The 27,880-nt window shown below is 40.1% G+C and overlaps 1 protein-coding gene across 4 annotated transcripts in view; it reads right to left on the bottom strand.

Moving 5' to 3' along the window:
- kalrna (kalirin RhoGEF kinase a) overlaps positions 1-27,880 on the bottom strand; it is a 155,225-nt gene that overhangs the window by 47,095 nt on the left and 80,250 nt on the right. For 2 of the 4 annotated variants that reach the window (XM_038721295.1, XM_038721296.1), the window contains exons 26-40: positions 27,732-27,854; positions 26,867-27,049; positions 26,530-26,651; positions 24,615-24,681; positions 24,428-24,537; positions 23,615-23,684; positions 23,378-23,467; positions 22,897-22,989; positions 22,468-22,579; positions 21,984-22,174; positions 21,652-21,753; positions 21,380-21,528; positions 20,199-20,301; positions 1,082-1,160; positions 630-797 (exon numbers count right to left, since the gene is read on the bottom strand). In XM_038721295.1, coding sequence (XP_038577223.1) covers positions 630-797; positions 1,082-1,160; positions 20,199-20,301; positions 21,380-21,528; positions 21,652-21,753; positions 21,984-22,174; positions 22,468-22,579; positions 22,897-22,989; positions 23,378-23,467; positions 23,615-23,684; positions 24,428-24,537; positions 24,615-24,681; positions 26,530-26,651; positions 26,867-27,049; positions 27,732-27,854 — 1,762 coding nt within the window. Of the gene's footprint in view, positions 1-629; positions 798-1,081; positions 1,161-11,696; positions 11,831-18,599; positions 18,837-20,198; positions 20,302-21,379; positions 21,529-21,651; positions 21,754-21,983; positions 22,175-22,467; positions 22,580-22,896; positions 22,990-23,377; positions 23,468-23,614; positions 23,685-24,427; positions 24,538-24,614; positions 24,682-26,529; positions 26,652-26,866; positions 27,050-27,731; positions 27,855-27,880 lie in introns of those variants that run through there. The other 2 variants (XM_038721297.1, XM_038721298.1) reach the window with 2 other exon arrangements.

Below are 27,880 nucleotides of genomic sequence, written 5' to 3'. Positions count from 1 at the left end.
CTCTAGGAAACACATCACAGCTAGACTTGGTCCTGACAGGCTTACCTAACTATATAATCAATCCAATCAGGACATTTTGTAGCATTTGAGCTGTAGAGCCTACACACTTTGAATAAGAGAAGCTGTACAGTATGTGTAGATTCTGATTTATGCTAGTGTTTTGGATTTATCCAGAAAATTCACACAAGCTTCAGGTTTCATATACTTAACTGTGCCTTATGTGTGAAATTGGAGTTTGTTTTGAAACAACGTGTGCATATCATTCTTCTTAACAAACAACAGAATTTACTTTGCTGTGGGAGCAAAGTGGAGCCAATGAAGTAGCATCAACAATAATATGTCGTGGCTGGAACTCTCTTAAGTGACGACATGGTTGTCACACTCATTAATTTAACTACATTTATAATGCACCATGAAGAACATGGAAACACAAAAGAGGAAAAATAGATAAACAGAAACATTATATATATTTTAATATAATGCTTTTTTAAATTTAATTTAGATTTTCTATATTTCACTTTTCTGTTTTACAAACATAAAAAAGTAATTATTGCACATGTCATAAACTCAGACAGAGCGGTAGTTCAGGGGTTCAGAGTTAATTCGGATATCTGGTTCGTTCTTCCTACCTTTCCCCGAGCTGAAGAAGCAGTCCATCTCCACGCTGGAGCGCGAATGGGACACACACAGTGTGGCGCTGGGAACCAATCCCTCCTGTGGTGGGCTGCGGTCAGTGGTTCGAACCAGACACCAACCTGGCCGCTCGCTCGGCCGCTCCAACAGCTCCACCGTCTGGCCTGGAGAGAAGAGCAGGCAGCTGTTTTACACAGTGGTAACTTCAGACAATGTCATGTTATAGTTTAAATATTTAAAATACACTGATATCCTTTCAGCCCAACCAAACTAAAACACATGAATCAAAGCTAAACTGAATTACTTCACATACATTAAGCAGGTTTGAGTTTGAACCAAACTACCTACAATCTTTAGATTCAACTACTGAAGCCAAACTATGAATGAACACAGTCAACAGTCAGATCCAGAATAAAATATGTAAACAGGACAAAGAGCTTTCTCTCACCGGTGCTGACAGACATCTCTGTGCTGCATCCTGCTGTGAAGTCCTGAAGGACGACTGTCAACTCACAACCACCAGAGAGCTGCCAACAGAAAGAGAGATGAGACATTTGATTAGAGTTTTCGAATCTCAAAACATTACTAGTATACCAATAAAAACAATTGGTTAACAATTTCTAACATTTAGACACACATCAAACAGGACGATTTCTTAATGTGCTGAAAATCCACATGATGGTAGATTAAGAGAAACTTAATCCAGCCCCGACTCAGGATTGTTTACCCAATAAACTTGGATTAAGTGCATAGCTACACTTGTACTTGATGTTCCTGTTTATGGTTTGTAGAGCCTAAAGGATGACAAAAACACACTGGGAAAACTTTATTTTTAAGATATAAAAATGAGAAACCCTAGCAGCTGCAGTTTGATGTAGATTTAAATTCTCTGCATGTTGGAGGAACAGGACAAACCAGCATCATTTGGACATGTATTCATGTTTTTGTAACGAACACCAAACTTTACCGAGAAAGAGCTGAACTGAACATGAATAAAAGCTGTGAGAGAGAGTGTCCTCAATCCTCAAACATTTCCACGCTGAACCATTTCCTGACCTCGAGGGGCAACTGATGCAAATCCACACAAGTGAAAATACATCCTTTTTTAGGACTAAGCTAAAATATGAAACAGTATCACGACTGTCAAGGCAGTGATTACGCTGATCAGTATTATATAGTCCATATTACATTTGGCAGATGCTTTTATCCAAAGCGACTTATATTTGAGGAACAACATACAAGCATCAACAGAGTATCAAATACAGCACGAGATCTACAACTGACAATAGATATAAGTAAGGGCAGCGATAAATAATAGGAAGAGCTAATAGCACATATGACATCAATTGGGTAAATACCTAGGGAAGGAAGTAAGAGTTAACAACAAAAAGTGCAATCAATACATAATAATAATAAGAGAATTGTATGGGGATAGAAGAAGAAGGGTACAGGAAGTACATGTTAGAGGTTAGGGGTTAAAAGGTGTTATAAGAGAAAGTGTTCCCGGAAGAGACAGGTTTTTAAGAGCGTCTTGAAGTTAGAGAGGGACGCCCCTGCTCTGATGGCATGTGGTAGCTCGTTTCACCATCGTGGTGTCACGTGAATGAGAACAGCCGGGACTAAGATTGCTTTGTGCGAAGGGATGGCAGAGCCAGGCGGCGTTCTTTGGAGGAGAAAGATGTAGGCTTGTATTATGGAGTTTAGGTAGATGGGTGCAGACCCAGTAGTCACTCTGTATGCAAGCATTAGTGACTTGAATTTGATTGATTCGGGAGGCCACAGGTAGCCTGTGGAGGTCGTTTTTGGCTGATCAAAAACAAGATGCGCTGCTGCAGTCTGAACCATTCGTAGGGGTTTCACCGCACAAACTGGACCTCCTAGGAGGGCATTGCAATAGTCGAGGTGAGAGATAACCATGGCCTGTACCAGAAGCTGAGTTACTGAGTGAGGTAGGGCCTGATTTTGTATAGAGCAAAATGGCACGACCAAGAGACAGCAGCAACAAGGAGTCAATTTGTAGTTTGGTGTTATGGTAGATAGATAGCAGGCTGGAATGACCAAGAGTTCAGTCTTAGAGAGGTTTCGTTGAAGGTGGTAAGCCTTCATACATGCAGATACAGTGAGGAAAATAAGTATTTGAACACCCTGCTATTTAGCAAGTTCTCCCACTTAGAAATCATGGAGGGGTCTGAAATTGTCATCGTAGGTGCATGTCCACTGTGAGAGACATAATCTAAAAAAAAAAAAATCCAGAAATCACAATGTATGATTTTGTAACTATTTATTTGTATAATACAGCTGCAAATAAGTATTTGAACACCTGTGAAAATCAATGTTAATATTTGGTACAGTAGCCTTTGTTTGCAATTACAGAGGTCAAACGTTTCCTGTAGTTTTTCACCAGGTTTGCACACACTGCAGGAGGGATTTTGGCCCACTCCTCCACACAGATCTTCTCTAGATCAGTCAGGTTTCTGGGCTGTCGCTGAGAAACACGGAGTTTGAGCTCCCTCCAAAGATTCTCTATTGGGTTTAGGTCTGGAGACTGACTAGGCCACGCCAGAACCTTGATATGCTTCTTACAGAGCCACTCCTTGGTTATCCTGGCTGTGTGCTTCGGGTCATTGTCATGTTGGAAGACCCGGCCTCGACCCATCTTCAATGCTCTAACTGAGGGAAGGAGGTTGTTCCCCAAAATCTCCCAATACATGGCCCCGGTCATCCTCTCCTTAATACAGTGCAGTCGCCCTGTCCCATGTGCAGAAAAACAGCCCCAAAGCATGATGCTACCACCCCCATGCTTCACAGTAGGGATGGTGTTCTTGGGATGGTACTCATCATTCTTCTTCCTCCAAACACAGTTAGTGGAATTATGACCAAAAAGTTCTATTTTGGTCTCATCTGACCACATGACTTTCTCCCATGACTCCTCTGGATCATCCACATGGTCATTGGCAAACTTAAGACGGGCCTTGACATGTGCTGGTTTAAGCAGGGAAACCTTCCGTGCCATGCATGATTTCAAACCATGACGTCTTAGTGTATTACCAACAGTAACCTTGGAAACGGTGGTCCCAGCTCTCTTCAGGTCATTGACCAGCTCCTCCCGTGTAGTTCTGGGCTGATTTCTCACCTTTCTTAGGATCATTGAGACCCCACGAGGTGAGATCTTGCATGGAGCCCCAGTCCGAGGGAGATTGACAGTCATGTTTAGCTTCTTCCATTTTCTAATGATTGCTCCAACAGTGGACCTTTTTTCACCAAGCTGCTTGGCAATTTCCCCGTAGCCCTTTCCAGCCTTGTGGAGGTGTACAATTTTGTCTCTAGTGTCTTTGGACAGCTCTTTGGTCTTGGCCATGTTAGTAGTTGGATTCTTACTGATTGTATGGGGTGGACAGGTGTCTTTATGCAGCTAACGACCTCAAACAGGTGCATCTAATTTAGGATAATAAATGGAGTGGAGGTGGACATTTTGAAGGCAGACTAACAGGTCTTTGAGAGTCAGAATTCTAGCTGATAGACAGGTGTTCAAATACTTATTTGCAGCTGTATCCTACAAATAAATAGTTAAAAAAACCTTCCATTGTGATTTCTTGATTTTTTTTTTTAGATTATGTCTCTCACAGTGGACATGCACCTATGATGACAATTTCAGACCCCTCCATGATTTCTAAGGGGCAGGGTGTTAAAATAGCAGGGTGTTCAAATACTTCCTTCCTACTTCCTCACTGTATGTCTGAGAGGCAGTCCATGATCCGCGCAGAGACTGTGGGGTCGTCTGGCAGGAAGGTTAGGTAGAGCTGCGTGTCATCTGCGTAGCAGTGGTAAGAGAAGTCATGCGAGCGAATGATCGCCCCCAGTGAGGTGGTGTAAACTGAAAAGAGAAGTGGCACTAGCACAAAGCCTTGGGGCACCCATGCGGAGAGGCAGTGTTTTTAACTGCGATTAATCGCATGCTTCTCTTGCGATTAACTCGCATAGTTATGCACAAAATTGAATAATGAATTAAAGTAGTGTACTGCGCACAACAAATGAGGTGTTTTTTTATTCCTTTTACACAGTAGCAATAAAATATTTCTTGTAAATCTCAACTTAAACATTAATATAATCAAATCAAATGCGGGTGGAAAAATACGGGACAAAGATGACAACATAGCCGAAGCCTCCCTCCGCTGCTTGTTTGGGTGGGTTATTTGCAGACTGAACAACATCCCGCTCCATGGTTTGACTGTATGTGTATTCAAAACCAGTGAGCGATATATATATATATATATATATATATATATATATATATATTAGTTTTTACAATTGACCTTAAATTTGGATCAGCTTGAAAAGCGTGAAAAATATACATATGGGCACATGCTACACTGCCGAAAACTCCGTATATAAGGATTTGGAATGACGAGTCATCAGTTTCACTCTAAGCTGAGAGTTAAATCACATACTACTGATCATCAATCAAAATGTGGAAATATCATTGGCTGTTAATGATTGAATGAAAGCGATTATAATCCAGTTTCAAGTGTTCATGAGACGTGCTGTAGACTGGACTGTCGTAATGGCTTGATAAACCTGTTATATAAGATCAAATTGATATTCACACACGCACATACGATAGTGACATCACACTGCTGAGGTGTGTTGACCTTTACTCCCATTAAACTGAAACCATATGAGTTAAAGTCACAATAGATCAATAAATATATAAGGTAGCAGCACATCACACATCTATACAGCACAAACTGTTCACAGAACTGAAACTAACAGAACAATTCAGGTGATTGAAATGAAAAGTTCCAAACGAAATGTGTGTTTAGTGCTTAGATAAAAACCCACAAAACAAACAAGCTAACTGATAATTCCTGTACTGAACTGACCTGGACACCTGTGTACAGTAGAAACACACTGTCAGCTGATGACTGGGGAGTGTATCAAGCAGCAAAGCCAGACATATCAGCACATCACCCGGATCTGTCCCATGTTATTTTGTTATCGCTGATATTGTAAAGCTGCAAAACTTGCTGACCTTCCGCTCACCTACAGACTAGTCATACAATCAACACAATTAAACTGAGGTGGTGATTTGAGTGAAAACCAACTCACTATCTTCAGACGCATCTGAAAAGCTGCATTTGTAGATTCAGGTGAACAGTAGATAGAGATTATAACAAAAACAATTAGTATTAGCAGATGTGAACATGGCAGATAAAAGCGAAAGATAAATCTACGTATAATGGCACAAAGTAGCTCCCGGATGTAAATTAAGCCATTTACTCCTCCTGAAACTTTCTTCTCTTCCGCTAACTGCCTTGTCTGCTCTACTCTCATTGTCCTGGAAAATGTCAGGTAGTGTGTGTTTGTGTGTGTACATGAGTGAGTGCGTGCTAATGTGTGTGGATAAGCGGGCACTTTTTGCCAGGCTAAAGATCTCCTAGCAACAAGGACCCCTGTTTCTATAAAAGGTAGAGGTGAGTTTATACCTGACAGATGGCCATGAACACACTTAGCGTCAAAAGGCCCTTCAGCCCCACGCAGGTGTTTTCACTCATTCCGGCTGATTAGACATCTTCTCAGGTTGAAGGTGGAGTTACACTTGAAATTATGACGTCAACAAACTCGACATACTCATTAGAATTCAATTAGCTCCACCTGTTTGCGCCAGTGTGCCGCTTGTTATGTAGGGCGAGGACGTGGAAACCTGCTTAAATGGAGTGCAGGCAATACATTTTTTATTGGTGTGTTTTGTTTACAATGCTGTTATAACATGCAGTATTTTGTTTACTTGTTGCACAAGTCGCGGCATGTGCTGCTTTCTGTGCGGAATTTAAATAGACCGTAAATCACAGATCAGATTTCGGAGCAATGACAAAGATGTCAAGTGTCTGGCCCCTTACAGACCAACCTTGAGCCCTGTGTGGAAAAGAACGAAACCCTCTCATTCCTATGGTACAGCGTTTGACAACGACAGTGCAGATGGTAGATTACTTAGTAATGCTAAAGCTATATACCCATCATTTACCGTGCGAATCGTTGCCACTTTGATAGCTTTCCAGATTTGTTAAAATCCAGTCTTAGTATTATAAACCGTTGTGCAGTGTTTTGACATCTGATAAGTATTTGAACACATTCATCCATTAGTCAAACTGGACCTCATGGATTGGACTTTCAGGACTGGCTGTCCACGCCTGTATGTACAGTTCTGAGAAGAGGCAAAGTAAGGGAAAAATCTGTCTGGGTGGACCCTGAATGTCTGAGCACTGATCCGAATGGTAGCTACAGGTTGGCTACATGTCAACAACAGCAGCAGCAATTTTTTACATCACTGTTCAGGTTTAAATCATTGCTTGACAACAAGATCACCCCATGATAGCAGATGTGCAAGCTCAGTGGGAAGCTAACAATGGTATGGGTCACTCACCATCCATCATCTCTAAAATTGTGAAGCATGGCTGATCAGTGGCCATCATTCTGCAGTTATATTGTGAAAATAAGACTAGGGGTATAAGGCTTTAGCACAACAAGATGAGAACAGGTGGGAGCTTGTTAGCCAATCTGCTATGTTAACATTACCAGACTAATTACTACAGTAAAAAAATAAATAAAGAAAAATACGAACTGTTCAACTACAATACAGTTAGTCAATATCTACAAACCCAATTGCAGTAGTTTATGTTCTCACATCAATTCAGCATTTGTTATACATTTTCTATGCTCTTTATCCTCCCTTTACTCTCAATAGACATTTTTATTATTTGTAGGGTGTATTTTGTGTCTTTTAATGTCATAAATGGAGTGCAGGTGGCTCAATCGGTAGAGTGCCCTCCCCATTTACAAGGCTTAATCCTATTGCTGTGGCCCCGGGTTCGATTCCATCCCGGGTCCCTTTTCAGCATGTCGTTCACTCTCTCTTCCTCGCTTTCCATATTTCTCCGTCTTATTCAGATAAAGGCTAAAAGCCCAAAAAATCTTGTATGCCTCAATACAAAATGAAAAAAAGGTTTTGTTATCCAGGACCAGCAGATAGAAATTAGCCATTTTATTAGTAATTCACGTTTAAGTCAAGTCTAGTAAACTTTAGTTGTAGGAGAACATACCCATCCATGGGTAGTTATTTGTCTTATTAAAACATTTTCACAACCAGACAGTTTTATTCAAACTGGCTGAAATGGTGAGCAGGTTTTCAGTCCGCAGTGTGACAGAATCTATCAACAGACCAACAGCTATACTATTTTCAGTACCGCTCCAATCTGACAGTCTTGTTTGTGTGTGTGTTCAAGGGTGTCTTGTGCTCTGTTATTGGTCATATGACCCATTTTTGTGCGCTGAAAACACACACGCATGCACGCACCAGCTTGTGATGGTCATATGTTAGCGCAGAGGAAGAGCATGTTAAGCAGAACAAACTTGCTTCACCTCCTTCAGCAGCAGAACAAATGGACCCTGTTGAGATCAGGAAACTTCCATGTCATTCGCTGGATAATATATTATCCAATGCACCGTGTACACATCTCCTAATACAGAAGTAAAGGACTGTAGTTGGCTGAGTTGAATTATGACCAGAAAAGCACCACTATGGTAATAACTAAGTACATTCACCCAAGTACTGTGTTGGCACAATTTTGAGGTACTTCCTTGATTTTCATTTTCTGCATCTCCATTTTAAGTATATTTAAATATGTTTAGGAACAAAAGGACTTTAATTTGTAAATATGTGTTAGTACTTCTACTGAAGTAAAGAATATGAAACAGCCATTCTTTTGTTGTTTCCAGAAGAAAAGAACGGCTTCCAACAGCATAGGTTGATAAATCAGATAAAAACAACGTGCTTGATATTGCAGTACAATTTGAATTAGAAATGAATACTGGTCTGCAAAGTAGGCTACAAGGATTGCCATTCTTGTAAATTATTTTCATATGACTTCTGTGTATCTTACGCACACACACAAGCTTCTGAAAATGTTTTCGTCCTCTAGTAGCTGCCAAGGAGTGACAGTGCATGCTTATGTGGAAATATTTTTGACTGTCAGGGACCACCAACCATGTCTGTAAGGAATTACTCTCATATGCAACCAATCTGAAATACTTAAACTGACTGGCAATATTTTGTTCCAGTGCAAGGAGTCTTACACCGCAGGGCCTGATTTCAACACTGGAGACCAGGGTTCACATTCTGTCTTGTACTGTATTTGAAGTCAGATTTGACTTCTTCAACATTCAATTAAGAGATCTTTACCTAACCCTAACAAGTGTTCTGAGTTGCCTAAAGAAGACCATAAAACATGTGAACCATGCTTTACTTAAAAGAAGCGAATGATGTTAGGAAAACCAATGAAAAACATCGACAGTGAACATTTTGCAGATGTGATAAACTTTGTGGATTGAAACACGATTCAAAAACTTGACCGTGGATCCGGGCGACATTAGCTAATGCAAAATAGTTTTGCCAAAGACATTATAACATTTCTAAAAAGCTTTTTTGTTTAAGTTTGTAACACATTTAATTTAGCTTAACTTTATTTCCTCATGGTGCTGTAGATCTTCCAGAGCCTTTGTCACAACTAAAACAGAAAGAGCTAGCAGCTTTTGAGTTGCTGAAGAGTGTCTGTTACTATCATTTTCATTTTAAGGATGTCTTAGGACTAAGATCTAAGATCAAGCATGACTTGCTTATTATATCTGAGTATACTGCTCACCCATAAGAAAAGACAGAGTCAGCGGATGTGTGAGAAGTATAAGAACATGCCTGGCTGGCTACACTTACATTACAGAGTGGTGAAGATATTTATTTAGTACAAAAGATACCTCTGCAATACATAAAGGTGTTTTTGTATGTTACATAGCTTGCAGATGTATGCATTTCAGGGAGGAAAAAAATGTGGTTACAACATTGGATGCTAGAATGAATATGTCTTCCTAGAGTGGAAGCAATGGAAAAATCCCTCATGTCCCAAGTCTCAACAGTGAGTAAATCAAAATACACCTCTATTTCAGAGAAACTCCTCCCTGTGTGTATAGCTGTCATGGCATTACTTCCTCATAACAAATACTGCCCAGTGTGAAAAGCTATTTAGAGGTCTTTCCATTTGTTTGATCCACAGTAAGTGAATGTGTCATTGTAGAACTGCAGCTCTTGCTCAATGTTGTCTTCACTATCAACAAACTCTACCAGCACCACAAATCATGGAAATTAAAAGCAGTCCAAAGCAGAGTAGTCGCAGTATTACGTTGCCTTCCGTATATTTACAGAGACACCCACAGTATGTGCAGCAACACTGTAATGCACCAGCATGACTGTACACATGAAGACGCTCATTATGTGAGATCAGATGTGTTACATTCTGATAACGTGTTAAGCTCTGATGCTGCAGGGTGGATTATAATAAATAAGTAACAGCAAGAACTATAAACAGGTGTTTAGTATTTAACATGGGAGCAATATGGCATCACAGAAATCAGTCAAACCTGCCCAGCATCCAATTGACTGAAGTAGAAACAGTAGAAACTGCACGGATGAAAAATAATTACACAGGAACCAGCATGACCAATTAAGACTGCCTGCTGCTCAACAACACAACTGCCATTTCAAAACCACTCAAACCAAACATTAAATTTAAAAAAATAGCAACATTCATTTCAGTATACACAACTGTCTGTGAAGATTCTCAGTCATCCAGGTCATAGTTATCCAAACACAACTCCATCACAGGGACGCTCTGCTGTTTCAATGTACTCTAATGGCAAAAAATAGACACAAAACTTCTAAAACAACTCCTGCGACATCAGTCTGCTCCTTTATACTCAATTCATATGGGATGGTATGGGATGATAATGTTGCTTTATGTCTGCTAGATGTGTAAACGGGCAACATGTTCGCCTTAATAAATTATAAGTTTGAGATATGTGATGGCTGTGTAATTTTTTTGATGTTTTCTGCCCTCTTGAAGCCAAAAAGCTCTTATTGCAGTACATATATAAATAACTGATTTTATGGGCAAGAGCAATTACAAATACACCCCTGAACTCACATACCCTGGTTAGGTTGCAGTCAGTATTGCATTTGGTGAATTCTAAAAACGATAATGCGCAGATCAAATAAAATAAAAGGCATCGACACACTTCAGAAATACCATGCCATTTATATATATCCAAAATACTACAGTGTGTCTTTTTATTACTATCAAGGCTGCACATAAACAGATAATCTGAGAGTAGTATCTAAATTATACTTTTTCTGAGGTTCATCTTTGACTGTTAATGCAAAATGACAGCATGATATTCCAAATCCAGGACAAAAATGCAGTAATCTGAGTGGAAAAATTAAAATAATAATGTCTTTCAGAGCATTTGGATTTCACCAAGGCAAACGTTATAATAAAACAGTGAGTCCGTGAGTGCTTATCCAGTGTGTGTGCTCTGTAATTTGATTCAAATGGAGTTAGATTCACCAGTCTGGACACCCACATTTCATTTATCCTGTCTCTCTGTGGTAGCTAATGGCCTGTTTCCTGTCTGTCTGGCACATACACACCCTGTTTAACCATTAACTTTACACACACAAACTCTCACACACTCCTGCAGTCCAGCTTTACAACACATTAAGTGAAAGTCAATTGCATGTATGATCTGGATTCAATAATAACTAACGACTAACCTCAAACACCTTTTCTCTAAGCAACTCAACCCCTTGCAACTCTTAACAGCTGCAGGAGGAGCGCTACACATAGACAATCTTCATTCAACAACATCCTCAAATACTGCTTTTCAATATCAGGATCTATTAATAGTATAGATATAATGTTTCTAACAGCATCTAACAATGCTGGTGGAAAAAACAGTAAAATCACAGGCAGAAATGTTTGCATTTGTCCAAAAAACACTTTGGCTGAGTATATTTCATCATTTAGCTTTAATTTCAGTACATTTAGCAATTTTAGTTCTGACGGCAACATTCAGAGTAAAACATAACAGTGCTAGACACACACTAATAGTAAGCAGCATTGTTTAATGTAAAGTAGGTAAGCAGCTAGTGTACAGTGTGTAGTCCAGCAGTTTGTACTCACTCTGCTGCTCTCTTTGAAGAGTTTAAAGTTCATCCACTTTGGCATGTCGATCTCTCTTCTGTCTCCCTCTCTCTCTGTCTCCCTCAGTCTTTGACAACTCCCTCGTTTGTGTCTTTGCCACACACACAAACACGCCCTCACACTGTCTCTCCCTCTCTCTCTCCCTCTCTCTGAACAAACAGCCATAGCTTTGTATTTGATGGAAACGACACTGCTTGGTGTATGTGTTTGTGTGTATGTATGTGCGTGTGGGGGTCAGTGTGTTCATATTTCTCCCACTCCCTGGAAGCTACTGGAGCACTAAAAACACTTTCAAAACCCCAGACTCCTTTTGTGTGCGTGTGTGTGTGTGTGTGACAGAGAGACACAAGTCATATGACCAGCAGATGGCTACTGTACTGCTTCAGTCTGAATCCGACACTGAATGCATCTGATTCATGAGAACACACACGTGTAAACAATTGCTAGCCACTGTAACAGTGTTCCAGCTGCATGCTAAAACACCCCCAAGAAAGTCAAGTACATCTTCATCTCAAAATGACAATGCACTGAAAAACCTTTAAAAAGCATTAATTAAAAACGCATTAATTAATTAATACCAACATTATTTTATCGCAGTTAATCCCATTAATGCAGTTTTTATTAGTAGTGTTTTGAAAGTCTGTTGCTCACTGGCTCTGAATTCACATCCAGTCAAACCGTGGGTCACAGGAGGGGTGGGATGTTGACCAGCCTGCAAATCACCTACCAAAACAAACAGCGGAGGGAGGCTTCAGCAGACTATGCTGGATGCAGTGTGTGGGAGAAGCAGATAAACAAAAGCAATGTTCTTAAAATCACAACGTAGTCGCTTAGTCCAGCGGGGTTGCTCTTTGCTCCGGTGATCAGAAAGGGAGACAAGCGATCCGCCAGTAAACGACAGGTGCTCTATGGATAGTAACCATGGCAACGGCTTCTGTACGCTAAACAGCTGTAGCCTATTTAATTTAAGTTAAAGTTATAGGCTATGTAACTCTACCTGATAGGTCTACATCTAGTTTTGCAGGGATGCTCTGCCAGAATTCCCTCCTGTTGATGTCCTGTTTAGTAAACAGTAATAGATTCTGGAAACTCACAAACAGTCTCTCTTCCAATGATTTGTGCTGAGCGTCACGTACAAAAAGTTCAAGACAATTCAACTTCAGCAGCTGGCAAGCGTGCGCGTGAGGCGACCACTTCACCTCACTCTAACAGGGACACTTACTACTGAACATAGACTGTTTACGCTGCTCCCTGATAAAAGAAAAATGTTTCTGCTGATAGAACAGATTTATATATGTTAACCTGTTGCTCAAAAGGTGCCTGTTATGTCATGATCATGGCTCTGGACTAGGGATGCACCGAATGTTCAGCCACCGAAATTAATCAGCCGAAAAAAGAAAAAAAAGACAAAAAACCACTAAGTCGTCAAAAGACCGAAGACATTTATAATGAGCAATTACGGTGACGTGTCGGCAGTGTGGAAGCATTTTAAAGTGTCCAAGAATGACACCTAAATTTGGAGTGCATGCGTATTCAGTCCTTTATGGTAAATCCACTGAAACGGACCAGTGCGAGCTGACAGGCAGGTTAGCGACTTTATCCTGTCAGTTGTGTTGCAGTATGAGAGTCCCACCTGAAGAAAGGCTGTGAAGTCTTCATGTTGCGCGATAAGAGAACCACATACAACATGTATTTGTTTAAAGTGTTTGCAAATCAAATGTTATTGCACTTGTGTATATAGCAGTACATTTAAATTAAAAGTGCACAATACACTACTTTAGAATCATTATTAAATTTTGCTCATAACAATGCGATTAATCACAATTAATCACAGAAAATCATGCGATTAATCACAATTAAAAATTTTAATCGTTGCCCAGCACTAATTAATTTTTGTTACGTTCACTTTCATCCAGCATGAGTTTTTCTTATCTCATGAAATCAGGCTAGGGAAGAAGTACGAATGAATAAAAATGTTACATACCGTTAATCCATATAGTTCAATCCATTAAAACAATCAGGGAATAAAAGACATCGGTCAGGAAGATTCCCTGTTGATGTGGCCTGTATCCAACTGCAGAACTACTTTTGGACACTTTCATGTGATAGCAATGCCAAATGTCACCTGTTGAGTTCTCTAGTGAAAAATGTGTGAACCTGTGAACCACATTAAAATTATTTGCTATAATTCTAAATGGTTTTAAAGAGTCATTTTGTGTGATATTGTTTGTTCTTCCCCCTCCAGGGACAAATAAAGGTCTACTTAACTTGTTTAACAAAATTAAATGAAAAACATTTTCTCATGTGCACCTATTGTTTGTTGCCATGCAGATAGCTTTCAGTTGTCAGATCAACATATATTATTTGCATGGCTAAATGTCACAAGGGGTATATAAGAAAATATGTGTATTATTATTATTAGAGTCAATTGGCCTTTTAACTGAGCAAAAAATTCTCTGTGTGATAAAGCCTGACTTTATTTTTATTCATTTAGGCACAGGGATCAAGTTCAGCAGTTGGTGCGCCCCTTTCCAACCAGTCCTACAGGAGTGGAGTGCTAGTAAGTTTTAGTGGTCTTGGCTCACAGAAAAATAACATTTTTACTCCAACTGAAGGTGGAGGCTAAAAAAAAAGTGTTTGTCCTCCGCTGTGGTGGAGTCATGAGGGCTGCCAAGTTGTCAACCACTGGAACGATGCTTTAAATAACATAAATACCACAGACTGAACCAAAGCTGACTCATTACACCAAAAAAATACGTCACAGTAAAGATAAATTCCGCACAACGTCACAGAAATAAACATATTCCGCACAACGTCACAGAAATAGACATATTCCACACAACGTCACAGAAATAAACATATTCCGCACAACGTCACAGAAATAGACATATTCCACACAACGTCACAGAAATAAACATATTCCGCACAACGTCACAGAAATAGACATATTCCGCACAACGTCACAGAAATAGACATATTCCACACAACGTCACAGAAATAGACATATTCCGCACAACGTCACAGAAATAGACATATTCCGCACAACGTCACAGAAATAGACATATTCCGCACAACGTCACAGAAATAGACATATTCCACACAACGTCACAGAAAAGACTGGCTTGAACCTCAGTAGGTACACATGCAACAACATAGATCAAATATTTGGACAGTGGCATAACTAGACTTCATACTTAAATGTGAAAAACAAAAACATATATACATATGTTTCTGATCTGCATCTTTAATGTTAAGGTCTGGTTCAGTTAAGGCAACTAAAACAACCTGAGATTCAGGAAAGGTTACCTTCATGGATAAAAGAAAATACAACATGGACCTTTAATAGGAAAAAGGTCGAAAACCATGGTCTCCAGTGTCACCAAGTATGTATGCCTAACCATTCACTTTGACCCTTTGCTACTCCCACATGTGCTAATTAGGGGACAGTCATTACTCACATGACAAAGAGGAAAGTTGTTTTAAGTGTTTGAACAAACTATCAGTGCTGTTGTTTTTCTGAATAGAACATACACATTTTAATTGTTTTAGCTCCAGCACATTGGATGTGAATAAAATAAATGCAGTAAAAAAGTACAAGATTAAAGTTCTGACGTTCAGATTTAATTCTGTCTTTACATCAATGTTTTTTCTCCTGCACTGTCAAAAAACTGGAGGACTGTGTATATTAAATACTTTGAATCCAACAACTGATGTAAAAATGTATGTAAAGACCCCAGATGATATTAAGCTCAGCATATTAATATCTCTGTGTCGTTTCAAATCGAATGTAAAATGTGCACTGTCAAAAAACGTAAAGGCTGTTCTATATATTCTGTATGCTAAGCTAGCCCAGTGATTGCCACTGGCTGACAATTATGATATTTAAGGAGGAAGATTAATCTGCTGGAGGAGCTGCTAAACATCCAACTGTCAACCTGCTTCTCAAATAGTAACAGTGAGGTGGGTTTGTCTATAATAGCATGGTAACAACATTGTATTTTTTCTTTTGAGTGGTGAAGAGAGATGCAGAGGAAGAACAGCCAAAGTATACAGAGAGAGAAGGTAAGAGGCAAACAGAAAAAAAGAGAAAAATAGGACAGTGGAGAAAAAAAAAAAAAAAAGGAGGCATGTGTCATATAAAACTCCAAAACCAGCAGAAACAGTAGCTTCCCACCCTGTCCGCACACACACACACACACACACACCCTCTAGATCCAGACAGCCAGTGGAACATCTGACTATGCCAATGCTGGGCTCTTATTATAGCATATGGGAGAGAGCAGGGAGAGAGACACACACACACACACACAGAAAAGGCGAGACAGAGAGAGATGGGGTTGCAAAAGGATCAACTAATTGTGGATGTGTGCACAAAGAAAGGGTCATTAAGTAACAGATTGCAGAAGGTGGAAAGAGAGGAAATAGTGCAAGAGGTATAAAAATAGAGGAAGAGAAGAATAAAAAGGCTGGTGACAGACAAGAAAACATGGTTATGGGAAAAGAGAGAGGTGAAGAAAAAAAAAAGAAAGCAACCTGAACATATTAACTTAATCAAAGCCAAAACTATTCTTTTCTACTGGAAGAAAAGGTGATACTTGTAGTCAAACTGTGCCTTAATGAGCTCATCAAGCAAACCCTTCTTATGTGCCTGCACGCGTTTACAAACCAAGCCCATGCGTGATTTTAACAGCCCCTCGCCAGCGTCTCAGGCATGTTCGTCACGGTTACAAGTTTATCACTACAAGCTCGGCTTTCCATTTGGTTTTTACCAGATTATCAGTGAGTGAAACTGGGAAGAATTGCCTTGTGTTTGCGCTTTCTCCTACGTGCAGTAAGTTATTCCTCACACACTGAAAAAACTGAGGTGTTCTGATTAATCAGGTCTGATTACTGTGTAGAAAAAGTCAATGTGTAGGCCTGATCAGTCACTGTCACCTGCTGAGTCTTTTGTAATAAGTTTACTTACTAAATGGCTTTGTATGTAGGAGCCTGATGTATGAAATGGTGCTCTTTTCCGCCAGGGTTAAAGCTGAATTGTCATTAAATAAATCTGAACTGGTCCACATGTCAAGTTTTCAGTCTTTTCACAGGACTGCAGTGAAAGCCATCTAGAGAGACTATTATAGAGACTATTATGCCCCCCTGCTCAGATCATTGACTCAAACACTATATCTTGACATGTCTGTACTCCAAAATACACAAGGAATTTGTATACTTTGATGATAAATCCCTAGAGAGCCGGCAGAGCCATGGGAACACAACAAAAAGGGAGCACCACCGCCCTCCACATTCAAGATAACAAGTACTGCCACGCTTCCACCATCCTCCTGGGTTAAAAACAGATCTCTCAAGCCAGATGAGTCTTTCTCATGAGGCAATCCACTCCAAATGTGTACCCAAAAGATAAATAGATTTAGGCAAGAGTAAATTAACTGCACAAACGCAAGTGAAAAGGGAGTATGGCATGCTCTTATTTTGTTGTCACATTACAATTGAGCTCTCAAACTAAAAGTAAAGCCTAATTAAAAACAAAAAAAAGTTACAGTAAAAAACTGCATCCAAGAAATACATATACAGTGCAGCTCACAATAAAAGCCATGCACTGCCGTGTCATATATGAAATATGAAACGTTTCAAAACAAAATGTAGGAACTGTGTTTTGTTTTTCTTTCTCGGGAAAATAGAAGAGGAGGATCCAAAAATAGCTAGCGAGAGTTTTCTAAAATCCTAGAAACAATAAACTGAACCAGAGCAACAACGCACCCACACTCAAAAAAGGACGGAAAAATTCATTATGTTTTCATTGGACAGGAAGAGGTGGGGAGAGGAATACACACATGCAATATAAAATCCCATACACATATGTACCGTTACGGTACAGTAGATCTGTAGGTGCACGATGTTCACTTTGTTTATATAAGCACGTACTGGACACAGATGTATTTTATGTGTCAAGACAGATGAACAGACAGAAAATGAGAAAGAAAAGTGGCGGTGAATGAGTGACATGAATAGAGACAATGCCAGAATAAAAAAAACAGTAGAGGAGCAAACAGTTCGAGATACAACACACACAAGCTGCACTGCTAAAGCCATTCTGATTGAGGGAAGAAGAGTCTGTGTGCGCGTGCGTGTCCATGTGCATGGTACTGACATTTAGAGGCAGGGTAATGTGTAGGCGTGGGGCTGCACTGTGAAAAGGCCACACTGTGTAACATTACAGTGGGAGGCCATGACAGACATCTGTGTGGGGTTGCGTGTGGGTGGATGTGTGCGCGTGTTTGTGTGCGCGTGTTTGTGTGTGCATCGCAGTGAAAAGGGAGGTACTTTAACACTGGACACTCAGTTTAATTCAAAACAACTAATTAAATTGAGCAATCAGAACAACCAGAACTAACAGCCGCTGCACAAAACCCCTTTCAAAAATCTGTAAAATTTATTTATTGTTGCTTATTTTCAAATTAACCTGCACTACAAAACTTGAATGAAGACCTGTAAACAAAGCACTTGGATTCACTCTGTAATTTAGCATAAATCCAATTACACAATTCAAAGAAATGTTAACAATTATAATTGGTTTGCTTGTTGCCTTCTTCTTAAAAAAAAAGAAAAAGAAAAAAAGGGCTGTACTTTATTTAGAGAGCAGCAAATACTAAAGTAGTGACAGGTACAGGAAGATTGTTATGACAAACAAAGTTTGGGAAACCCTGCTGTTAAAGTTTAATGTATGGGCCAATACGGGGATCAGGCAGAATGGACATATGCACACATTTAGATTTAAATTTAACATAAATTTGACTTCTCATTAAAACTTTATTAGCATTATTTTTTGAGCACTTGAATTCTGTTTGAGTTTCAAAATAAGTTTAAAGATGGGCTTACTTGGATGTGAGAGGCTGGTTGGTAGGAAGCATCAGCACAGATGCCTGTACACAACCTGAAGAGGTTAATCATCACTGACTGCTTCTTTGTTCATATGGTGACACCGCTGGATACTTCTCATACACACACACATCAACTATACACATGCCTCCACACCGAATGCATGCATAACCTCAACCTAAGGATAAGCATGACACACTCACAAACGCACAATTTTGGCACTGCATTATCTCTCGCAGTTGGATTTGTACGTAGTTTTAAAAAAAACACATGGACCCAATTGTGCACAAACACAGTCTTTCTGACACTGGCACACGCACAGCCCCTGCTTCTGCCCATTGTGGCTGCATGGGAGACCCTGTAGCGCTGAGACAGCTGTGGATAATCAGCTCATCACAGGTCACAGAGCGAGTCTCTAATAATTGCGCCCACGTTTCCCTCACTTGTGTCTTTTCCTTTGCTGAGTCCCTCCTACCGGGAATGCATGGAAAGGAAACCATATGAGAAGAGAAGGAGGAAATACGTTTTTGGACAAATTAGACATTCTTTCCTCTGGAGTGTCACATGAAGGGACCAGGATCAATTGTCAGTCGGCTTAAACAGCTAATACTAACAAAGGCTCACAGTTATTACTGCCAGAGCAGCATGTTTTCTCTCTAGCTGTTACCTGTTTAACAAACACCTGCACATGATCAATAACCTGTATTCTGTATTTATGCTGTGTCCTGCTCAGAGGCACTGGATCATTTCTACTGGCGGAATGCATTTCTATTATTTAATTATTGTTTGGGGGTGGTGATGGTGCAATGGACAAGACGCCTGTCTTTGGTGTGAGAGACCCAGGTTCAATTCCCCACTGTGACCCATCTACCAATGTGTCTCTGAGCAAGACACTTAACCCCTAGTTGCTCCAGAGGCGTGCGACCTCTGACATGTATAGCAATTGTAAGTTGCTTTGGATAAAAGCATCAGCTCAATGAATAAATGTAATGTAAATTTGCATTTGTCTTTCATGATATTCTGATTGTGACTTAATCATCGGATAACCTAGAATATCATATGGTGTATTCTGAACAATGGAAATTATTTATTAGGCTAAATGTTTCAGGGGAAATTAAAATGATGTAACTCATATGAAACCCTACGCTCAGTAATTATCAGCCTCACATGTGACAGAATGAGACTGAATAGACTCTCTGACTCTCTCTGACTTTAAATGTTTCCATAATAAAAGTTAATGGGGGAACAGATCATGAAAAGAAAAGGTTTTCTAACTACTAAGACATATTTGTAACTAGAAGGTGAATCAGAAAACAAATCAAATATAAAACTCAGGAGTGATACACTTGAGTTTAATCTGTTATCTGTCTTCACTCGGCAGCGGCAGCTTTTAATCAATAACTGATATCCAATAAGGGGGTGTGTTGGCCAGTAAAAGACTTCAGTGTTTCCTCGCTCATGGCTCCTGAGAGATCCCTCCTCGCTGCTCGGAAATATCAAATAAGGGACTTGGGATGTATCCTCAATCAGCTGCCTTCAACTCCTTTTCTGTCCTTCGATAAATAACAAGTCATCCGCAGCACTCAGTGTGTTTCCTACCTTGTCGCTGTCTACAGTGTTCTGGGACGTCCTGGAGGCGATGGAGATGGTATCTGGCTGGCTGCTCCCGTCTCCCTGACTGTCTCCATCTTCACCTCCCTCCCTAAACACACACACACAATCAGATTGAATATCATTCTTTAAATCACTGTTGAACACTGACGTTTTCACCTTGGGTGATAACAGATGTGAAATTATTACCACATTGTTTGAAATCTTAAAAAAAAAGGTTTCAATCTGCTCTGATGACACTTTTATCCAAGGTGATAAGATTTCTGCCCGCAGTACCACTGTTTACAGTGATGACATTTCGAGTTGTGGCAACAGTAGAGGTGGGAAAAAGTCAAGTGCAAAATCTCCTTGATGCATCATGCATAGATAGGGCTGGTGATGGTGCAATGGATAAAACCATGCCTTTGGTGTGAGAGACCCAGGTTCAATTCCCCATTGTGTCCCTGAGCAAGACACTTAACCCCTACTTGATCCAGAGGTGTATGACCTCTGACATGTACAGCAATTTTAAGTCGCTTTGGATAAAAGCATCAGCTAAATGAGTAAATTTAATGCATCTTGTCTGTCCTTTTAAATTTGGAAATACAGATGATGCTATACTAATATTTACTTTAATATATCAATTTTCTACGCTGTACTTGAACTGTGGCCCCCAGTTGTTTTTGGAATCAAGTTCACTAAATTATTTATTTTCTACTATCTAAGCCTTCTAAAGCATGCACACATGGTAAATCTGAAGCTCAGCAATGTTTCTGCCCTCAGCAAAGATGTTTCCATTCTCGGATATTTAGTTTCTCCCCTCACATTAATGATGTTTCCGTCCTCAGTGATGTTTGTAACCTCAGACATGATATTTCTACCACTCACAAAGTACATTTCTACCAGTGGTGATAACTCTTCTGTCCTCATTGTTAACGTTTCTGCTTGAGGAAAAATTGTTTCTGTTCATGGTCACTACAGTCAAAGATAACAATTGAACCTTTTGAGGTCTTTATTCACCATGAATGGAAATGTTCTCACTACTATAAATACACCTTACCAATGGTAGTCAAGCAGATATTGATTGCATTGACGTGTCATTTGTAAGCACTAATTTCTAGCAATAACATACAAACTTCTTAATCTTGATGACGTGTAAATGATGTTTGTGCGTGTGTGTCCTTGTTTACCTCTTAGTGTTATTCCTGGGTTTAGTAAGTGCTGGTGTTTTAGGCAGATGAACAGGCTCCTTGAGCGCCCCCTTCAGGTGAGTCATCCTCTCCTGGATCACCTCCCTGATATTTTTAATCCACTCTTGTTTAGCTTCCATATTGGACGCCTGCAGGAGAAATAACAGAATAACATATTCACGCAGCACCTCATACTGGCAGCAAATCAGAACATTCACATCTTATCAGAGGACAGAAAACTTTTTTCATTTGAATTCCATTTTCTCACTTACCTTTAGCACAGTTTTATTATCAGAGGAAGGGGTTCTTCCTGCCCACAAAGCAAATTTACATGAATCGCCCTCAATGTGCTCAGTCACCCCCAACTCTGACGTCTGCAGGAGAGCGTGGAAGGACAAATATCTAATTATAAACATCAACAGCTAACCATCTGTTTGACCAAAACACACAATAGCTATTCTTACATACAAACACACACACAAGGTAAAAGAAGAGATGACAGCAGTGAGGTGACCCCTGGACTGGATTGCTACACACCTGTTGCACTTGCGTGACTATAAACATTGTTAAAACCATGCATGGAAGCACACAAACACACACTCACCAGCAGTCTGTTCTTGTACTGGTATTTGGTTCTGCCAGCTGAGTCTTTGATCTCCTTGCTAAAGACCAGAGAGAACTCAAACAGGAAGAGGTGTCGGTCCCGCCCCTTCCTGATCAGCGAGCGTGGATCCCAAACCTGGAAACTGTCCTGCAGGATGAGCTCACCCTGCACCTCCAGGTTTTCCTCAAATCCTGAGGAAGAGGAGGACCAAGATGTAATATCAACCAAGCTGCTCAAAGTCTGAGCACATAGTCACATGTTTTGACCATTGTCTTAGACAGCAGTAAAGGTATTAGTGGATTAAAATATTTTAATTCTAAAAAACACTACTGGCAAACAATAATGTGACATAACAGTGATATTAACACCATGTTTCTTCATGGTTCAGAAATCTATTTTCAGAAAAAAATATATAAATTCCAATAAGAACAGAAGTAAAGTTGACAACTTCAGCATTACTGTACATTTTAGTACAGTATCTTACCCTCCAACATGGCGAGATGCATGGCATCATTAGCTCTCTTAGGAACACTGAGCATCACCTCTAAGCCATCTTTAATCTCCCCTTTACCCTCCTCACAACAAGACAGTAACTCCTGCAAGAGGAGAGGAGAATATATTAAAAGTGATGAGAGGGCATAACAGAGTGAAAAAGCAGAAAAACACAATTTACTTAAAATATTTTTTTATATTATATTTTATCTTCACATTTAGTCATTTAGACATTTAGACATTTAGTCAACATATTCCATGAGCACAGGTTCCTTCCCCACTCTGCCTCAGTTCTTCTTCTCAGTTGCCCCGCATTTTCACTTTTTTATATACCACCTTTTGTGTAAAGATTTAAAGTCAAGTGTGTGTGTGTGTGTGTGTGTGTGTGTGTGTGTGTGTGTGTGCGTGTTGATGAATCTACCTTAAGCAGTAGTTGGTACTTGGTGATCCTCTGGACGGGTTTGATGAGGTAGGAGGAGATGGAGTTTGCCAGTCCACGTCTCTGCTGAATGTCCTGTTTATACAAACAGAGACAAAATTACAGCAAATACCAAAATCAAATACATGAAATTGTCATAGATGTTAAATGTTAGATTCAGGCAAGCTGCTGCAGTTGGGAATGTAAACTTTTTCCATGACCAAACAGCGCCATCCGCTGAGTGACTTGAACTATACACTATCACCATCTCCGGCTGGAGGAGGGAAATTAGAAACCTGCAGCTGTACACACTTCAGAATCTACCACCAGAGGTGGTTACAGGAGACAGTTTTATTTGGAATGAGCTGTTTTTCTGATGAATATATGGAATAAATGGTTTTGTTTTAACTTTGTTTAGTATAGTTGTGTGTGTGATGACAGGATGTGGATGGATCTGTGGCAGAATAATGAAGGGTTTACTCACATCGAAGAAGCTGCCAGCATGCTCCAGTATGAGCTGACTGGAGTCTGGTTTGTTCTTACAGTAATCTACATAAATGTGGAATTTATCAGCCTGGAAAGAGGAGAGGAGAAAATGTTTATATTATACTGGGTCATTTTATAATGCTCTATTCAAGACAGAAATTAAGAGTAAAAATCAGGGGTCAGAGCTCACTGCCACTGTGCTCTGACACCATCTGGAATAAGCGCTGAATCTCACCCATGTGACGAAGCAGTGACCGACATCCTCTGGTAGCTGCTCATAGTTCACCAGCTCCTTCAGGAAAATACTGGAAACAAACAAATGCATAAAGTTATACAGTGAATGTGCACATTTTTTTTTGTATGGATCTGCCATTTTTCTTATTTATTATAACAGAAAACCTGCTAAATTACTCTAAATGTTTCTCTGGACCTCTAAATAAAAACTGTATTGTACTCCCCCGTGATCTGGTTTTCCTCACCATTAGGCAGGAGGATAGGAGAACATAATAAATATGTCTATAACCCCTAGACAGTTCATTATAATATCCTGTAGGTTAGAAGTTCCTTTCAGATCTAAATGGAGTCATAAAAGAAATTGTTTCTTTGAGGAACCAATACAGGGATTTCCGGAGGTACTAGAAGGAGATCAGAAACAAAAGGGTTCCTCAGGGAAATGTCTGGAGAGTGTGAACTGTCAAAGACACTTCTTCAGCTCCCCTGTACAGACAAGGTTTTTTTTTTTCAAGCAGTCAGAGTTTTCAGAGCAAACCGTTATGAGCATTTCCACTGCAGAAAAATTTTCAAGAAGCCTGCAATGATCTTGGCAAGTTTTTGCCATTGTTAAACTTCATATTATTTGCTTACATGCTCTTAGAGCTTAAAAACACAGTGTGCAATATGCCACGGTTGTTGCTATGCCATGTGCTAGGGAATTCCCACATCTGGTTTCAGAAATGCCTAAAATTGGTTTGAACAAACACAGGCTGTCGCCCCTGCCCAGTACCAACACTGGGCTTAATTAAAAGCAATGTATGTATGTATCTCTTACTTGTTGTGGAAGTCACAGATGTCCTGCATGTTGCCGAAGATGATATGCTCCTTGTTGGCGATCCCTGGAGGAATCTCCTCCACACCACTGGTCATCTCCCACAGGTAGGTCTAACAGGCAGTAAGGCAGACATGAAAATATTTGTAGTGTCAAAACAACAACGGACAAGCAGAAGGCTTTTTCTTACCTCTAGACACTCGTGGAGATCTCGGACGTAGGTCTTCTCTGTCTGCAGTAGCTCTGCCATGATGAACCTGAGACAAGACAAAAGTTTAGACTACCATGGGAAACACTAAAAAGAAGAATCACATGGCAGGAATTATATAATTGGTCCCATTTTCAGTCTGGTTCTTCCATGGCCACATGAGCCTATTAATGTTTGTCAAGACTTTTATTCCTAACAAACAGCTCATGACAAGCCAAACATAATTCAGAAAGCTGTGGAGGAGATTTTGAACTGTAAATTACGCTATTAGCATACTTATGATGTCTTTAAATTCTGAACAATGGGAATGCTATGGGAAGCAGATGGTCATCATTATTAGATTGGGAAAACACTGTATTGGGATGCGGCTGTTTTTTCAGGAATCTTGAGTGTCACAGAATTCATGTGGGATTACCACGGGATGGGAGTCAATTTTACTATTCATCAGGGGAATGGGATGGGACAGGAAAAAAGTCAACGGGAGTGGACAGGATGGGAATCACACATCCCTTTTTAAAATCTAAATATGCATTTCTATTTTTTTATCAAGAACGGGACAGGACGGGACGGGACTCATTCTTCCAGGATTGGGACGAGACAGGAATTTATATTGTTACTCTTTCATGGGTTTGGGACAGGACAGGATTTTTGTGGGAGTGGGATGGGACAGGAGTGAAAATCCACTCCTGTGTCACCCTCTAATTGGGAGTGAACAGGAATGAATTTGGTTGAATAGAGTAAATTATTGCAGCTATATTATAACTGTATTATCATCAGAAAGTTACATGCTTCATGTGTTACAGGTTTGGGCTAGGGATGAAATGAACACTAAATCCACGGTTCGGTTCAGACCTCGATCCCTCCCCCTTTTGTTGGAGGGGGGTGTGGCATTATTATTATTATTATTATATTCCATCTTGGGTTCATATTAATGTAGTTGAAGTTGCAGGTATGGTCACTCAATCATGACTGAACCAAAATAGTCACGTGAAACACGCAGGAAGTCAATAAAAATTGGTCAAAGGTGTAATATATCAAAATATAAGCCTATAGCTCGCACTAACTTTAAATAGAGTGATTTCGACATATACTTTACTTGGGCGGGCCGGCCAGATATATTAGCACCTGCCAAAGTGTATTTGGCAACCCACTTTAGCATTTTGCAGAGAAACACAGAGAGAGAGAGATGTTATCTGATATTACAGTAAGAGGACATGGAGCGACAGTGAACGCACCACTGCAGATGTCACTCACTAACGTCAGTTTCGGTTTCGACCCACATGCGGCGTACTTTATGGCGTAAGTTTATGAAACGTACTGCTGATGGAGAAAGTTAGCAGAGACACATACAGGGAGAGAGAGACAGAGAGGCGGAGCAAGCCGGCGTGTTTGCCGTGAGAGACTAGAGGTGCAGGCTATGTGTGTGGACGTGTGCGAGTGTGGGAAAAAGAGAAGAGGAACAGATTCAAGTAGTAAATAAACACTAAAATAAGGTGGAAAATGACCTAGAATAACCTAGTGTCAATACAAATACAATATATGCCTATACTGCTACTGCCTCCACCGGCCACCGCCGCTGCCGCCGTTACACTGTCTTAATGAGAGCTCAACAGTCCGGGGAGCGGGTGTGTTGCGGTTCTATCTCTCGGATCCGCGACACGAGACCTTGGACCTTGGACATGTTGCATCTGCAGGACTGTGTTTGTTTTATAACAAAATTTGAAATGATATGAATGAATGAAAATGAACCGTCCATAGGCGTTCCATGTCCAACATCTTATACAGATACATTTTTTATAAACACATTAGAAGACAACATTTTTCATTTCTATTTAGGAAGCAGCAATGTGTACAGGCTTGCCCTCTCTCTCCCTTCCCACTTCATTCCTGTACTCACTCTTTCTTCCTGGCGGACTTCCTCTTTTCCTCATTGACCTCGTGGTTGGGGTCACGAAGTTTGACCTCAGGGTCGTCAGTCAGGCTTGCAGGGATAATGTCCAACTCCAAGTCTTTATTATCCTGAAAAGACATGAATACATTCTTGTCAATAATCTAAAACAAAAATGGAAAAAACTGTACCTATTTTCTCTGTAACCACACTAACGTGACACCACACTGGGACATTTAGAATATGAGATGAACAATCTGAAAGACGGCCAAACCAAAGACCAATAACTGGTTTCAATTTCAATCAAAAATATGTGAAAACTGAATAAAAGTGTACATGTTTTCACCTCAGAGCTGACTCCCAGGCTCCTTTCTAGGCTCTCCTGGTATTTGGCCATGCGTAGGGAGAAGTCGCGGTATCTGCGATCCACTGTGCTGACCCAGCGCTTCAGCTCCGACACGTGGGCATGGCCTTTCTCCACCAGGTTGTCTGCCAACTGGATCAGCAGCTTCACCTTCTCCTTGGTTTGCTGCGAAAAGTACACACACAAACACAGATCCAGATTAAATACTGTTTAACTGAAGGAGTCACTGATGTTCTGTGTCAACTCAATACAATACAGACTATATTCTTTTTTAGTGTGTGATCTTATTAAAATAAAGTTCACAGAATGCATAGAAACACTTTATTGGTTCTTTGATTTCTTTCTATCACATATTTATTTTTTATTTTCCTTCCTAATGGCCGGCCCTGCCATTGTGTTGAAGAGAAATGAAATATTGGTGCACATCCAATACCTGTCAGCTACGATTCCTGTCCATACATACACTTACTATGAGTTGTCAAACATTTGGAATGGAAACTAGACTGTATTATAATAACTGTAAGCAATAAAATGAGGAGAAGCAACCACTGAACAGGGCATCTGAATTCCCTAGTTCCTTTAATTTGGCATCTGGAGTACTCTAGATACCTTTTGTTCTTTCACTTAAATGTAGGCAGGACAGGAGTTACAAGAATCTGCCAATAGAAATGTCTTATTGCAAAGCCAGTTTTCTGCAAGTTTGTGCAAGGAGATACAGTTTTTACATATTACGTTTACTGGCTTGATGTTCCCAGCAGTTCCTTTGTGGCAGAATAAAGCTGCCAGTAGCTGATCTGCACACACACACACACACACACACACACACACACACACACACACAGTATACCTTAGCAGTAAGTCTGAAGTGATGATAGTTATTGAGGAGCTGCTGTGTTTCCTCACTGCTGTCTCCAGGTGACGTGTGTGTGGCAAGGTAAACTTCACCTGTCTCTTGGATCCAATCCAGTGCCTGCGCGCACACACATACATACACAT

Source organism: Micropterus salmoides, unplaced genomic scaffold, assembly GCF_014851395.1.
Source record: "Micropterus salmoides isolate LMB-PRFRI ecotype aquatic unplaced genomic scaffold, ASM1485139v1 Ms_hic_scaffold_15, whole genome shotgun sequence".
Lineage (NCBI taxonomy): Eukaryota > Metazoa > Chordata > Actinopteri > Centrarchiformes > Centrarchidae > Micropterus > Micropterus salmoides.
This window is presented reverse-complemented; position numbering and strand designations above follow the sequence as displayed.